General features: G+C 40.6%; 1 protein-coding gene across 1 annotated transcript; it reads left to right on the top strand.

The window, feature by feature from the left end:
- Positions 1-6642: 6642 nt before the first annotated feature.
- On the top strand, positions 6643-15345 carry LOC308091412 (alpha-1,3-mannosyl-glycoprotein 4-beta-N-acetylglucosaminyltransferase C-like; the record flags this gene model as incomplete). Its single annotated transcript, XM_080437023.1, has 3 exons — positions 6643-6774; positions 11475-11619; positions 14189-15345. The coding sequence occupies exons 1-3, from the start codon at positions 6646-6648 to the stop codon at positions 15343-15345; spliced, it is 1431 nt and encodes a 476-aa protein (XP_080293149.1). The 5' UTR covers positions 6643-6645.
- Positions 15346-16535: the final 1190 nt, after the last annotated feature.

Genomic DNA, 16535 nt, shown 5'->3' with positions numbered 1-16535 from the left:
AAAAAAAATTTGGGAAAAATCCTGTACATTTTGTGCAAATCTTTGAATATATATATTTTTAAGCGAACATTTTAACTCAAATCTTTGCTTCTGGGGGATTCTACAAATGACTTTTTTAAAAAAAATACTTATGATGTTATAATATCAGTGCCTCTCAAACTGTTTCATGTCAAGGACCCCCAAAATGATTTGCATTTAGCCGTGGAACCCCGTCTCAAAATATGTTGTTCCAGGGACCCCCCCAGAAGCAAAGATTTGATTTAAAAATGTTCTCTTTAAAAAATATATATTCAAAATGTGCACACATGTTTCACGATTTTTCAAAAAATAGCAGATCTACAAGCTCGTAGCACGGCACTCGGTGCGCGCTTTGAGCTTGTAGATCTGCTATTTATAAATAGCCAAAGAAATCTAAAAATGACACACAGATGAGTTCCCTGTCTTAATGGGTTAAATATAGCCTTGGATGCACTGCAATTCATTGAACATGATTTTTTTCCCAGATGATCTACTGGCTTAAAAATGTCAGAGTTCTAGGTTACTTTATTCTTCCCTTTGGGAAAAGTTTATATCCAGCTGCCACATAAAGCTACATACAATTGTACTGTTTCACTGTACATTTAGAAATGTAAAAGCAGGTCTGTCTTGTCAAGTGTGTTTCTACTGTTGACAGCTAACACCTCTGTAGGGGAGTGGTTAGGGTGGGGGAGTGATTAGGGGTGGGATTAGGGGTGGAGTTGAGTACCTATTGTCCCTCCCATTGTCACACCCATTTCTGGGCCACTGAGGTGTTGAACAAAGTGAGATCTTTGCAAGGCAATTTCTCTGCTTTGGGCTTTAAGGTTCAACAAGATTCAAATGGCCACATCTTCTTCAAATAGTTTCCAATTTCAATGAGTGATACATCATATGAAAGCTTATATTCTGTACTTCTATAATCTGTAAAAAAATGAAAAATGAAAAATCCCCCCTTGCTGCCTAAAGCGCTGTACCCGCTCACATATCAATGAAAAAGAATAAAATCCTTCTCATCTTTGTTCTGGAGACAAACTGAAGGCTTATTAGATGCAGCCAATGGACATATTTGAAATGTCTTTCAAATGCCCTTGTTCCCAGGTCCGTTTCATATATTCAACTACATAGATTGTCTCTGCTCGCTGTGACCACCAGGAATGACAAGCAGAAGTCATTCCAACCCTGAGATACTACAAAGGAGTCAAGATGTAATAAAAAAAACAGTATGCCAGGGAGATTTCAGGTGCCCTACTGTAGTGTCCTTGATGACTTTATTGTCTTTTTCATTTATAACCACTTTCAACCTGGCATTTCTATTTTGGGCATGTTTTCAAAAAACTTTCAAAGTTTGCATTGTGAGCTCGGCTATTTTCATTGCAGGACAGAGCATACGATGAAGTTTAAGTTACAGGGCTTAAGTGGTTAAAGTATGAAAACAACAAATACTGTGTGTATAGGCCTGTTTATTCTAAACTGATATTCTCTGCAGTCGAATTGTGGGAAAGTAATACAAATCTGCTGTAAAGCAAGTCGAAACAATTGCAAGGCCTCGAGAACCTTCATCAAATCAAATCGCGAACCCTGAAAATCAAAACCCAATTGAATTGGTGAAGTATGTGCTGATTTTCTGGGCCTCACAAAGCTCACAGCTGCCAATGCAAGCTGCGTGTGTGTGTGTGTGTGTGTGCGTGTGTGCGCGCGTGTGCGTGTGTGTGTGTGTTGTGTGTGCGTGCGGGCTCGTGTGGGCGTGCATTGCCACCCACGAAAGACTTGGAGCTCTCGCTGCTTTCACAGGAATGGTTTTGAGAGGATTTTTTTTGCAGCAGGCTGTGTTGGTTTGAACAGTGTGTGTGTGTGTGTGTGTGTGTGTGTGTGAGAGAGAGAGAGAAGTGTGTTGTTGTAAGCCCACTGCTGGGCATAAGTATAAGCAGGGGAGGGCGACGGTTGTGGATTCTCTGGTCCAGTTCACATGCGGTGCATAATGGATATTTAACAGCCCCAGCCGGCTGGAAGCAGGGGACATCTGAGGGGACTGCGAGACTGCCAGGATTACACACCATTAAAACACACTTAGCTCATTTACAAAGTTTGAAAAAAAATAACAAGCTCAAGACTTTCCCTGGGTTCCCGCCAGAGTGAAGACATGCGTATAAACACAGACAAGAATGAACATTCTGAATGAACTATGTACGCATGGACCCTTACCCCCTCTTTGAGGTACAATTCAAATCATGAGTTTGTCTTTTCTGCATCACAGCCATATCCCAGTGAGGTTCAGTACCATGTACATTCTACCTCACAAACTGAGCTAGAAACAGATCATTTGTTTTTCTCAAGGCATTTTATTTTACACTTTTATGTTGCACAAAAATACGTACATTTATTAATAATTTGTTTGGGCATTTAGGGGGCATAGAGGTACAGAAAGTCACCCACCACTGCAGAGACCTGTGTTAAATTATCAGCATGGGTGCATGCCTGTCCATTGAGGAGTGGAACTGGGGGAAAAATTGCATGAACCTTTCTTTATGTGTTACTCTGTCCGTGAAACTGGCTCCTCACTGTCAGGCGCAAAGAAGCGGGTGAAGAGAACAGACCAACAGTAGGTTTTAACAGTGACAGGGATCACATTACTCATGGGCATTGGTATTGGGGAAAAATTTGAGGAAAAAATAACGGCAAACAAAAGGAAGCTTTGTTTGACTGAAGTGTGTATTTTAATCATGTAGGCCTATATAATAATGAGATTGTACCTGATATTGTGTCTTGGACATACTGAGACGATAGCCAGTCACCTTGGTTGAAATCATTGATTCTTGAATGATAAACTTGGAATGAATCTAATCACAGGTAAGATTATGTTTTGGGCACCCAGGAGCAGAGCCATCATAAAGGGCTGATGATGATTTATGGCCCCCGAGGCACCGGGGGGGAACCACATAATGTCATCATCAGTATGTATTAAGAGTCTTGGTATTATATCCTTCTATGGGGCCCAAGAATTCCTGGCAATGGCCTTGTCCGGGAGTAAAGTAGCAATGCATACGATACTCATTGTCTGTACCTTGTCCAAATAGATAGACAGACCTTTATTAATCCCGAGGGAAATTCTGCCATCATGGCAGCACCTCAGTAAGGATGAAATAAAGATACAGAAAAGGGTAGAGAAGTACAGAGGAGTAGTAACACTAGTAACAAAAACGAGATAGTATAGAAGACAGTATGAAGGTGACTTATTATCCGACCTGGCCTTCTGCGCCTGGACTGGTCAGATGTAGATGGTGTATGGGCACCCAGTAGGTGGACAAGGAGGCAAAGATACCACCTTTGTTGAAGGTGCTAAGTATGATTCATGATGACGTGGATGAGTCATGATGACGTGGCTCGAGCTGCTCCAGGGTCTTCCTCACTGAATGTACAAATGATATCCAGATGATGCCCCATTCTACTGAAATGCATTTCATGTCCAGGATAGCAATCAATAGGCCTACATACTGTATTCAGTGTGCAGCTGAGTTTCCAAGCTGTGCGTTCCTGCTCTGAATGACAGAATCATAGCAGCCACTGAGTGTTGTCCTATAGCACAGTGGTTCTCAACCAGTGGTCCGGGGACGGGGGTTCCAGGGGGTCCCCAGCCAAATTAATAGTTAGAAACCAAATTGACCCTTATGTGTCTGTAACTCTGAGAGTGTACAAATGTACATTTGTACACTCTCAGAGTTAAATGAACACTAATGATGATGATACAGTGTAGATTAAGACCCCCAAGAAATCAAAATGGTTGAGTCCCTGGAATATCTTTTCAAATGGGGGTCTTTGGGCTAAAATGTGTCAATTTGGGGGTTGAAAAGCACTGCTATAGCATCATCACCAGGATAGAAACCCACTACCCTCACATCACAGAGACCAGTTCAATCCCAGTGCGCAGAGAACTTGAAAGTTACCCAGCTGTTATACAATTGTCTACTGCAACAGAAAGGAGGTGGATAACTTTTATTTCCCCATTGATTTTTCCCATTGTTCCCTTCAAAAGAACGGGAGGAAAACATTATATTTTTGTTAAAAAGGAACACAGCTAGCAACATTTTCTATTGTATCCAGAAGGGAATGGGCCGAAGGGGAAAACGGCGGACCTTGCAGGCTTTTTGTGTCACATGAGGCGATGAGGTTGGCATCGTGAGGAGAGAGCCTGCTTTGTTATCTGCAGGGGTCCCCTTTCGTCCCTGGCAGCTTTTTTGTCATCCACTGGCTGAGCTGCCCTAATGATCCCTTCTCCCTCATCATGTCTGGGGCATGACTGAAACCCTGGAACACTCTGCACTCGCTGCCCCTTCCCGCTGGCTAGGGGTCAGCTAGCCCCCGCAATTTATAAAAGAAAGGCCCCGTGCATGGAACGGAAAGATGACAGCACTGTCCAATTTAGAGGTGATAGGACGTAGAGGTGATTAGAATGAGCGATGAAGTGACAGCTTTGTATGTCTTGGCCTTTTCATTACAGCGCCGGTAATTATGTTCACCTCATCTCCCTCTTTCCACATTTCCACATAATTCAGGTAGTTAATGTTTATATATATATGCTGCTGGCCTCGTTGTTGATTGAGATTGTGGTTCAGTCAAGAACAAAAAAACAACACCAAATGGAATAATTACTGGCAATTGCTCTGCAGTCAGGCTTTGAAAATAGCAAACAGCATGGCTTGGAGAAGGATGGATACGTTAAATTCAGTTTTCAAGTGTGTTCAAAGAGGTATTGACTAGGCAAACTCCCCGGAGACGGCAGACTCCCGGTGCGAGTGATCGATGTGTGTGTGGCCATTGAATGGGGCTTTGAGCATAGTATTCATTCTATTAGTCATCTCTTGGGTTTTGTAGCCGTGGTACAAAAGAGCGCGTTGGTGCTTAAATGACTGGCAGCATGGAAAGGATTCAGCACGGTGTAGTTAAATCGGTGTTCTTCTCCGGCACTTGCATTTGCCCCTGCTGTTAATGTGAATATCTCTCCCAACAATCAGAGAATTGGCATAAGATATCAGCTAATTAACATCTTCGCCTGTTTTCAGGAATTTGTTGCACTTTATTGCCAAGTATGAGTCAAACTCAAAGAATGTGCTTTAGCACAATATGCAGTAATACTGGCCAACCTGTTTTTTTCCCCTTTTTTTCCCCCTGTTTCTTAGGGTTGTTGCTGCTGTATCACTAGGGAGACAATGTGAAATACTGTATATGAAGACTGTATTGTGAATATGATGCACTACTATGCATAAATGTATTGTCTCTCCTGATAATAACAATAAAAACAATAAGTTGCAAAAAAGAAATACTGGCCAACGTTAGTGGACATACTATACAGGACTTACTGTACATACGGTACAGTGCAGTACATTGAACATTTCAGAACATGCATTCAGAAAGTAGTCTTTCTTATGAAGTAGTATATTATGTGTTTCATTACTTTAATGCAGTGTAATATAAAGTAATGTATTTATTTTACTTACAAGATTGTGATGATGATAGAGCACTGGTGGTATCGTTCAGGACTTATGAAAGTATATGTTTACATACAATATATGGGTTTAGGGGGGCTATATGGATGAGGGCAATGTGCCAAATGTCATCCATTATCTTTGTTATTATTGAATTGGAGCGGTTGATTCACATCACCAGTCGGTGTCAGCGGGTAGGTCGTTCTGCACTGAGTCCCCGCCGCGCCATCAATTTTCTTTCAGCTTATTATGTGCTTTACCAATCAGCCAATTTTCAGCCTACTACCTCTCGCCTGAGAAGAAAAAGTACCCAGTTACATCTCATTAGGGGTGTATTGAAAAGTAATTATGATTCCAGCAGAAGATTAGGGTGACATACGACGGGCGAACGCGCAGCACTAACCCACTCAATCCGAGGACGCATCTGTGTAATTTTTAGATTTCTTTGAGCTATTCAAAAAATAGCAGATATACAAGCAGATATACAAGCTGATATACAAATAGCAGATATACAAGCTCATAGCGTGGCACCGAGTGCCGCGCTATGAGCTTGTAGATCTGCTTTTATTTTTTTTGAAAAATCGTGAAAATGTGTGCAAATCTTTGAATATTGTTTTAAAGCGGAAAAAAATACTCAAATCTTTGCTTCTGGGGGATTCTACAAATGTCTAAATCCAAAAAACTTATGTTTTATAAAATTATGTCGCTATAATATCGGTGGTTCTCAAACTTTTTCCATGTCAAGGACCCCCAAAATGATATATATTTGGCCGCGGACCCCCATCTCATAATATGTTGTTCCAGGGACCCCCAGAAGCAAAGATTTGAGTTAAAAAATGTGTTTAAAAAATATATATATTCAATGATTTGCAAAAATGTTCACGATTAGTAAAAATAAAAATAAAAAAGAGCTATGAGCTTGTATATCTGCTATTTTTGAATAGCCCAAAGAAATCTAAAGTGACACAGATACATCCCCGGTTTGAATGGGCTAATATGAATTCCCCCAGAACTTATTGGCGCTCAAGAGAGGAAGACAGATGATTTGCATACAGCCTGGGGGGCTGATGACATACGCGAGCAAGCCGACTAACATGTCACGTCTCACGTTTTTCTCGTTGCAGATCCCAGTGAGAGTGTGTCCGCCATGAGACTGGTGTGGAAATCCCTGGACAAGATGAGGTGTCTGAGGAAGCGCTCCACCATTCCCTTCCTCGGCTTCCTCATCACCTTCCTCCTCTTCCTCAACCTCTACATTGAGGACGGCTATGTCCTTGTGAGTATAGGCACTGTGTTGTGTTTTTACTGTATTGGCGTATTACTTTTTGTAGCATGGTTTGTGTGAGGATTTTTTGTTTGTTTGTTTGTAAATTTGTGTTGCTAGCAATGCAGTGACTCCAAACTTTATCAACCAATTACGATTTCAAACAAGGAATTTGCTTTCAGCTTCGGTAACACGAAATAAAAACAAATGGCAGACAGGTACCACACTATTTAATCAATACTGTATAGCACCATATTGTGATTATTATGTATTTTGGCCTTTCGTCCACATACAGAATGCATCTTTGGTCACTGAAAAAAGACGTTTAAAAAATTGCTTCCAAGGCGAAGATATTCAGAAACAATGTTTGAAATGTTTGCCAGAAACCTGAACATGCATAAAATAGAGATGTATTTTCCTCTGCACGGGATAAAGTGTCACTTTGTGCTTTTTTAGGTCAAATCCCCATCTAATTAATTATTTATTCACCTAAAATGCATGTGACCCAGTATACATGTGCAACCAGAGATATTCTTGTATTCGTAAATAACATCCATGTTGTCCCTTTCATAGATTCTTGTTTTCAAAGGAAACATGTTTAAATTTTCATGACATGGACCCGAGTTGAAATCATGCAGTTGATTTATGTCTTATTCATGCTGGCATGAAAGTCTTGGTGATCATGGCACATTGTCTGTATTTGTTGTTTAAATTATTAAGCACAAGTTCACATTTCTCCAGCTCTCCAGTGTTTCCATCTAAGTCTGTTTACTTGTTAATGCTCAAAGGCATTCGAATATTTCCTTTTGTCTTAGAACTGTCAAGAAGCCGGAATGGTTTAATACAGTTGTATTAACCCATTAAGACCGGGAATACATCGGTGTCTTTCTTAGATTTCTTTGGCTATTCAAAAATAGCAGATATACAAGCTCATAGCGCGGCACCGAGTGCCACGCTATGAGCTTGTAGATCTGCTATTTTTGAATCTTGAATATAAATATTTTTAAAGCGAAAATGTTTAACTCAATTCTTTGCTTCTGGGGGATTCTAAATCCTAAAAGTTTTTTGAAAAAAACGTATGTTGCTATATGCTTTATCAGTGGTTCTCAAACTTTTCCATGTCAAGGGCCCACAAAATAATATGTATTTGGCCGCGGACCCCCTTCTCAAAATATGTTGTTCCAGGGACCCCCCAGATAGTCTGGTTCCTTATGCTTAGATTTACAATGTTGTCGGATTTTTTAGAAGATTTGCAAAACTATACATTTTTGGAAAGGTTATTGTCTAAGGAATCAGAAAATCAATGTTTGCATTTGCCCAGATGTGTATATGGCGGCCATATTGGCAATTACAAAATGGCCACCCTAAAATGTACGTTTTTTAATATCTCGGCCTCTAAATAAGCTGGAACATTGATTTTAACTCCTAAACCTACATTTTCAGTGTCGAGGAATCCAATGGTGGTAATTATAAAGCTACAAAACTTTACAATATTAACCCTTAGATGCATGACTGAGTCCAAAATGACCAGATGTGGTTGTTTTCTTGCAATATCTTTGTAATTAAAAAACATTTATCAATTCATATTGAAGATTTGCAAAACTATACATTTTTGGAAAGGTTATTGTCTAAGGAATCATAAAATCAATGTTTGCATTTGCCCAGATGTCTGTGGCCACATTGGAATTGACAAAATGGCCGCCGTAAAATGTATGTCTTGTAATATCTTGGCTTCTAAATAAGATGGAACATTGTTTTTAATGGCTAAACCTACATTTTCAGGGTCAAGGAATCCAATGGTGCAAGTTATCATTTCATTTTTTGACATTGACATAATCCATCATATGGGTAAAAACAGCACAGCCCAGGCAGTCAGTCAGATACTAACTCAGTGTTCTTTTTATTTCTTTTAACTGTGAACTTTGGATGTTTGTGTAACCATCTTAAACATCATGACATGTGTAATCTTAGACGGTCTCTATCCATCATCATAATCATCATCATCACTTTCGTGCGTCACAGCTTGGGAATCGTCATCGTTCTGACACTGGCTGCAATGACACATTTCAGTACAGGCTAAGTCCTTAGCTTTGCAGGAACATCTGCCAGAAGAACAGTCAGATTTACACTTGCATTGAACCATCTCAAGGATGGCCTTTTGGGCTGGGAGGACCTCTGTGGTCGTTGGTTTCAGCATGCCATCCAAGTGTTTGAAGTACCCATTTTGCAGGGGATGCAGCTGTGGATCCTGCATATTAATGGCTGCTTGTGCCCATGCCCTTGTTTGGACATGGAGTCTCAAGATGTGCTGCTTCAGAGCTCCAGGTGTTGGAGGGAGCTTGTCACTTTCTGCCCTGTGTTTGCAGAACAGATGCCATCGCAGTTCAGGGATTGTCTTGATGTTGATACCCTTGGGTGAGTAAGCTGTAAGGACTCCAGTGTTGACAGCATTCCTTCCATCACTTCTGCTTCATCCAAAAGCATCTGTAGAGCATTGATAACATCTTCATCCGTTTTGAGGTAGACCTGCAGCCAGGTTGCCTTGCCTACCATCAAACACATCCCGATGAGCAGGTTCCTCTCCCATGACAAGACGAAGGCTGATCTGACTGACTATCTTGATACCAAAACACTAGAGTACAACAGGGGATCCTCCAAGCTGATCATCACGTCTGCTTCTAGATACACTAGGAGCAACAAAGACCTGGTCTTTGAAGAAAATAACCACGAAGAAGCAGACACACTGCTGATCCACCAGGCTGTGCTGGCTTCACAGCGAAACCCACCTGATGCACAGTTGGTATTTTTCTCCCCAGATACGGACGTTTTAGTGCTAGTCACAGCAAACTACGACCTCCTGCTGATGAACACGTCCATTTCTATGGCCTCTGGTGTTGTGCAGATTGAAGATTGTGGCGAGCTCTAGGTAAAGAAAGAGCAAAGGCTTTGCCAGCCTTCCATGCATTCACTGGGGCCGACAACACAGGGAGGTTCTCCCGTATAAGCAAGGCAACCTGGCTGCAGGTCTACCTCAAAACGGATGGAGATATTATCAAAGCTCTGCAGATGCTTTTGGATGAAGCAGAAGTGACAGAAGGAATGCTGTCAACACTGGAGTCCTTTGTATGTGCAGCTTACTCACCCAAGGGTATCAACATCAAGACAATCCCTGAACTGCGATGGCATCTGTTCTGCAAGCACAGGGCAGAAAGTGACAAGCTCCCTCCAACACCTGGAGCTCTGAAACAGCACATTTTGAGAGTCCATGTCCAAACAAGGGCATGGGCACAAGCAGCCATTGCTCTGCAGGATCCACAGCTGGTTCCCCTGCAAAATGGGTACTTCGGGTGGCATGCTGAAACCAACGACCACAGAGGTCCTCCCAGCTCCAAAGGCCATCCTTGAGATGGTTCAATGCAAGTGCAAATCAGACTGTTCTTCTGGCAGATGTTCCTGCAAAGCTAAGGACTTAGCCTGTACTGAAATGTGTCAGTGCAGCAGCCAGTGCCAGAACGATGATGATTCCCAAGCTGTGATGCACGAAAGTGATGATGATGATGATGATGATGATGGATAGAGACTGTCTAAGATTACACATGTCATGATGTTTAAGATGGTTACACAAACATCCAAAGTTCACAGTTAAAAGAAATAAAAAGAACACTGAGTTAGTATCTGACTGACTGCCTGGGCTGTGCTGTTTTTACCCATATGATGGATTATGTCAATGGGATGATACAAAAAATGAAATGATAACTTGCACCATTGGATTCCTTGACCCTGAAAATAGCCATTAAAAACAATGTTCCATCTTATTTAGAAGCCAAGATATTACAAAACATACATTTTACGGCGGCCATTTTGTCAATTCCAATATGGTCACAGACATCTGGGCAAATGCAAACATTGATTTTATGATTCCTTAGACAATAACCTTTCCAAAAATTTATAGTTTTGCAAATCTTCAATATGAATTGATAAATGTTTTTTTAATTACAAAGATACAAAGATTACAAACAACCACATCTGGTAATTTTGGACTCATGCATCTAAGGGTTAATATTGTAAAGTTTTGTAGCTTTATAATTACCACCATTGGATTCCTCGACACTGAAAATGTAGGTTTAGGAGTTAAAATCAATGTTCCAGCTTATTTAGAGGCCGAGATATTAAAAAACGTACATTTTAGGGCGGCCATTTTGTAATTGCCAATATGGCCGCCATATACACAACTGGGCAAATGCAAACATTGATTTTCTGTTTCCTTAGACAATAACCTTTCCAAAAATGTATAGTTTTGCAAATCTTCAAAAAAATCCGACAAAATTACATAGTGAACCAGACTAAGAAGCAAAGATTTGAGTTACAAATGTTCGCTTTAAAATATATGTTCAATGATTTGCACACATTTTCAAAAAATTTCAAAAGTAGCAGATCTACAAGCTCATAGGCACTCTGTGGCGCACTATGAGCTTGTATATCTGCTATTTTTGAATAGCCAAAGTATAAAATAATGGTTAAAGTGGTTACACAGATGGGTTCCCGGTTTTAATGGGTTAAAAAACAGTGTTTCAAGATTGCATAGGATGTTCCAAAGCACGTTTGAGTAGTAACAATGTGTGTTTGTTTTTGTTTGGTGAATATGAGACATTTTGCTTTGTCGGGGTACTCATAATATGAATGTGTCTTGTCTTTGTTCTACAACGCTGGAGGAGGATAAACGACAGCTGAGAGAAACGTCGGTGCACCCGCCGAGCACAGAGCGGTACAGCCACACCTTCAGAGACCTCACTAATTTCTCTGGAAACATTAATGTCACATATCGTTATCTCGCCGGGACCCCCTTGAATCGCAAGAGTAAGTTAAGCATTTATAAATGAAGATTTCGTATAGGTGTTTTGTCTCCGACCTTGGAGAGTAATTCCGTTAATTTCACTATCTGTCTTAATTATAATGGCCCTGTGTAGATGAATAGGTAGAGCATGGCACAAAAACGACCTCTGTTAGGACTTCCATTACCAGTGTAGCTACGTACTGTACGTAGGTCAGTGCCTTTCAAACTTTTTGTCCCCAAGAGACACCAAAGTCATAATTTCACGGCACACCTGTATTCATCTGTACAAAATATCCTCTATAACACATGTTATCATACTTGCGTATCACTCTGTAAAGCTTTATTTTAAATAAAGGTTTTACCACAGGCAGATCTACAAGCTCACAACGCATCACATTGTGACACCTTTTTTTTTTTAAAGGAGTAGTTCACCCAAAAAAATACTTATTTTCTATCAATTACACACCCCATGAAGCCTTGAATACATGGAGATTTTTTAGTTTTTGTCGCGTTCCTAAGCCAATAATTTGATGAACGGGTCATCGGTCAGTAGGAGACTCTTTGAGTCAACTCCACCGGTCATCAAATTATTGGCTTAGGAATGCGACAAAAACTAAAAACTCTCCATGAGCCTTCATGGGGTGTGTAATTGATAGAAAATAAGGATTTATTTTGGTGAACTGCTCCTTAAATTTGTGAAAAACAATTATGAATAAATAAATTATAATAAAACAATGTATCTATAATGACATGCCCAAAATAGTGATACTAAGTTGAAAGTGGTTCAAATATATTCTAGTGTATATAGAATGTGCCTCTGTATTGGGGAAATGAGAGTGCATAAAGTTCTGATAGTACATTTTTTTAATAATTCATAACTTTTGCATACTTTAAAATATATGTATATAGGCTATTGCAATAATAATATGCGGTTGTCACCAAATCCCTGGGCACACCTGGACTTGTCTCATGGCACACCAGTGAGCCTCGGCACCACCATTGGGAACCACTTAACCTGCCCTAAACCCTCACAAGCTCAAGAGGTTCCCATTCTGTCAGCACTTCAGTGCTGCAGGCATGGGCTAATAAAGCCTTATTTATAATTCATTATACAATGGTGTCAATCGATAAAAATGACTGATTTTCAAGCAAAGGTACGTGACACCTCAATGGTCAGAGCATGGCCTAAAGCCTAGTTTACATTTCATCATACTGTTAAAAAAAATGGATTTTCATTCAAAAGTATGAGACACCGTACAATGAAGTATCAATTACAGTAAAACAAACACTGCTGGGGCTAAGGGTTCCATTCCCTGTCTAAGCCCAATAGGTAAAGCAGTGCACCGTTATGGTCAAAGGTATTGACTCATGGATCTATATAAGCATGGGCGGATCAATCCAGAAAGATCTATACTTTCGATACTGTTATTTCTGTTTGAGAACCAATTCCCACATATCCAAAATATTACCTTCTTTTTCATTATTATAATTTTTCTTTGAAATTTGTATCTAACGGGGAAAAGTTGGAAATAGAAAGTAGCAAATAGAAACGAATTATTCTTCTGCCCTCTCCCTCCGTTCCTCATGTACACACAGAAAGGCACACCAAGAAATATGAGATGGAGTGAATGCTGTGTGGAAGAGAGAAAGCCAAGCATCGTTAGTTATTTCACTCCGCTAAACAAAAATGAACCAACATGTCATGTGTGTCAAAAGTCAATACGATATTGTGGCAATAACACAAACTGCTGAAACACATGAAAATCAGCCACATAAAACTGCAGGAGTTATCCCATGTAGACGTACATTATATTGTGATAATTCGGTTATTTTTAATTCTTTGAACAGAAATCTGGAAATGAGTAACATATTTTCACATTTCTGAATACATTACATCCATTTAGCATTAGCCTATATGTACAGTATGTTATGGGAAAACTGATATGCATTGCTCAGAATAGGTTCGGACCGCGTAGCGGCCCTTATCCGATTTTTTTTCTTGATTTCTTTCACTTGATGCAATGTTAAGAAGTACTCCTGTAAAGGGTACTAATATAATTGAACAATTGTTCAACATTGTTGAACAAATTATGTGTTATAGATTTAAACAATTATCAGCAGTTTATTTACAGGACTACTAATACTGCTCTACAGTATGTACTGCCAATTAAATGAGCTAATTGATACCAGGGAATGTTTCCTTTCAGCTTTGATTTGGGTATATGAAAGCTAGACAATGTAATAATTCCCAGAAAATACTCCTCTGTCAGAGTCACTTCCCTAATTATTAGTTTTGCAGTTGATTCTCAGTGTAGACATGGAGCATGTCTGCACCGACAGTACAAATTATGGGAGGAGAAACTACTCCCAGACAGTCTCCTAATGAACTAGACAGACCAAGGGGGGTTTAAAAATATCTGACATTAGAGTTTGCTTATTCCCCTTTTTAAGAACACAAACATGACATTTCAAGTTAATTGCACAAACTAAGTCCTCAGTTTGAAATAATCTTTCATGCTTGTTTACTTCAAACTAGCAATTTACAAACGTCATATATCTGTATTATATTCTATTATTATCTGTTTTGTTCAGAGTATCTCACCATTGGCCTGTCATCGGTCAAAAGGAAACGTGGGAACTACCTCCTGGAGACCATCAAATCCATCTTCGACCAGTCCAGTTATGAGGAACTGAAAGAGATCGTGGTTGTGGTCCATCTGGCAGACTTTGACATGGTCTGGTGTGAGAACCTGGTGCAGGAAATCACCAGGAAGTTTGCCCACCACATCATAGCCGGACGTCTCCTGGTAATCCACGCTCCGGAAGAGTACTACCCATCTCTGGATGGGCTGAAAAGGAACTACAATGACCCAGAGGATAGGGTCCGTTTCCGTTCCAAGCAGAACGTGGACTACGCTTTCCTCCTCAACTTCTGTACAAACCTCTCTCACTTCTACATGATGTTAGAGGATGATGTGCGCTGCTCCAGGAACTTCCTGACATCACTGAAGAAGGTCATCACTTCCAGAGAAGGTTCTTACTGGGTAATGCTAGAGTTCTCCAAGCTTGGCTACATAGGGAAGCTGTACCACTCCAAAGACCTGCCACGTCTGGCCCATTTCCTGCTCATGTTCTACCAGGAGATGCCATGTGACTGGCTCCTCATTCACTTCAGGGGTCTGCTGGCCCAGAAGGATGTGATCCGCTTTAAGCCCTCGCTGTTCCAACACATGGGTTACTACTCCTCGTACAAAGGAGCAGAGAACAAGCTGAAGGACGACGACTTTGAGGAAGACTCCATAGACATTCCCGACAACCCTCCCGCCAGCCTGTACACCAACATTAATGTCTTTGAAAACTACGACGCCACCAAGGCGTACAGCAGCGTGGACGAATACTTTTGGGGGAAGCCTCCTTCCACCGGAGACTTCTTTGTCATAGTGTTCAACAAATCTACCAAGATTAGCAAAATAAAGATCGCCACCGGCTCCGACGACCGGCAGAATGACGTTCTCCACCACGGAGCTCTGGAGGTCGGGGAGAAACTCGTCGGGACTAAGAAAGGAAAACAGTGCTCCACCTACATCACGTTGGGGGAGTTTAAAAATGGCAACATCGAGGTTCAAGACGTGGACCACAAGATTGCCTTTGACATTGAGTGTGTGCGCATCGTGGTCACGGCCAGCCAGAAAGAGTGGCTTATCATTAGAAGTATAAGTCTTTGGACTACACAGCCTCCCAGCCAATGAGGACTGTAGACATAACAAAAAAAAAAGACTCTGGGTCCTATTTTGTACGTCTTATGTACCACGTCTTATGACTTAACTTAAGACCTGGAGGCGTGGCCAGTGCTGTTTAGCTATTTTGAGTGGCCAAACAGCATTGGCCACGCCTCCAGGTCTTTAGTTAAGTCATATAAGACCTGGTACTTAAAGACGTGCAAAATAGGGCCCATTATGTCATAGAGGCAAAGATTTTTTTAATCATTATTTATTAACGTAATTGTTTCAAGCTTTATTTATTCATTTTGTATGTAACTGTTGATAGTAATTTTTGATTGCCAAATCAGTCTATAGTTTTTTATATCTTCCATCGTGGGAACCATCACAATCATTCTTAAGGACTGTTCAGGTGACCTCAGAGTGTACGTGTTTCTTTTATTATAACTCTACATATCTCTCCTTTTAAGCTATTTGTGAATCATTAAATTATTATGACATTATTAACACGTCTTTATAAATGCTCGCTTTAGAAAGTGGCAGCAACTGAGCTGTTGAATTGAATCATATTTATTTTTTCATATTGTTGCTTTTTTGTTGTTTTTTGTGGCTTTCTGTTCATTTGCTTATTCGTTCTTTGACTGGTTTATCAATGATGCACAAATGAATCGCCAATAATACATGTGTTTACTGTATGTATTTTGTCTGTAGACTAATTATTTACAAATGGCAAGAAAGGATTGTTATCACAGAGCTTTGCAACATGTTTTTTCTGAACACGTTCATGCAAGTAATCCACCTAACGGTCTTGAACAATATTTCACGACTTATAAGTGTAGCCCATGCAGGGATGTCTCTCCAGAGAACATCCCTACTCGCCCCCTGAGTTATTTAGATTCTCTAAAAAGGAAACCCCACCAGGAGGTCAATATGAATATTCATCATGTCATGCCTAACTTTTCCCTCTCCCCTCATTTTAATGTTCAGCCGGGTTCTGAGGGTGATGGCTGTGTGGGCCCCAACGTCTTTCTTTTCTCAGCACTGTATGTTCTGTCAAAGGCCCCTGACAGTAGAACAATGTTTGTTTTCACCCATCTTCTCCAGGAGCCGAGATTAGATTGCACAGTGAAGAATGGTGGGGCCGAGGCCTGATCTTGGGTCTCTCTCCCTCTCTCTCTCTCCCCCCCTCTCTCTCTCTTTCTTTATTCTTTCCACCACAG

This window comes from Gymnoscopelus braueri, assembly GCF_963280865.1.
Source record: "Gymnoscopelus braueri genome assembly, chromosome: 9".
NCBI classification, from domain to species: Eukaryota; Metazoa; Chordata; class Actinopteri; order Myctophiformes; family Myctophidae; genus Gymnoscopelus; species Gymnoscopelus braueri.
The sequence above is the reverse complement of the archived record's forward strand: the minus strand, read 5'-3'. Positions and strand labels throughout refer to the sequence as shown.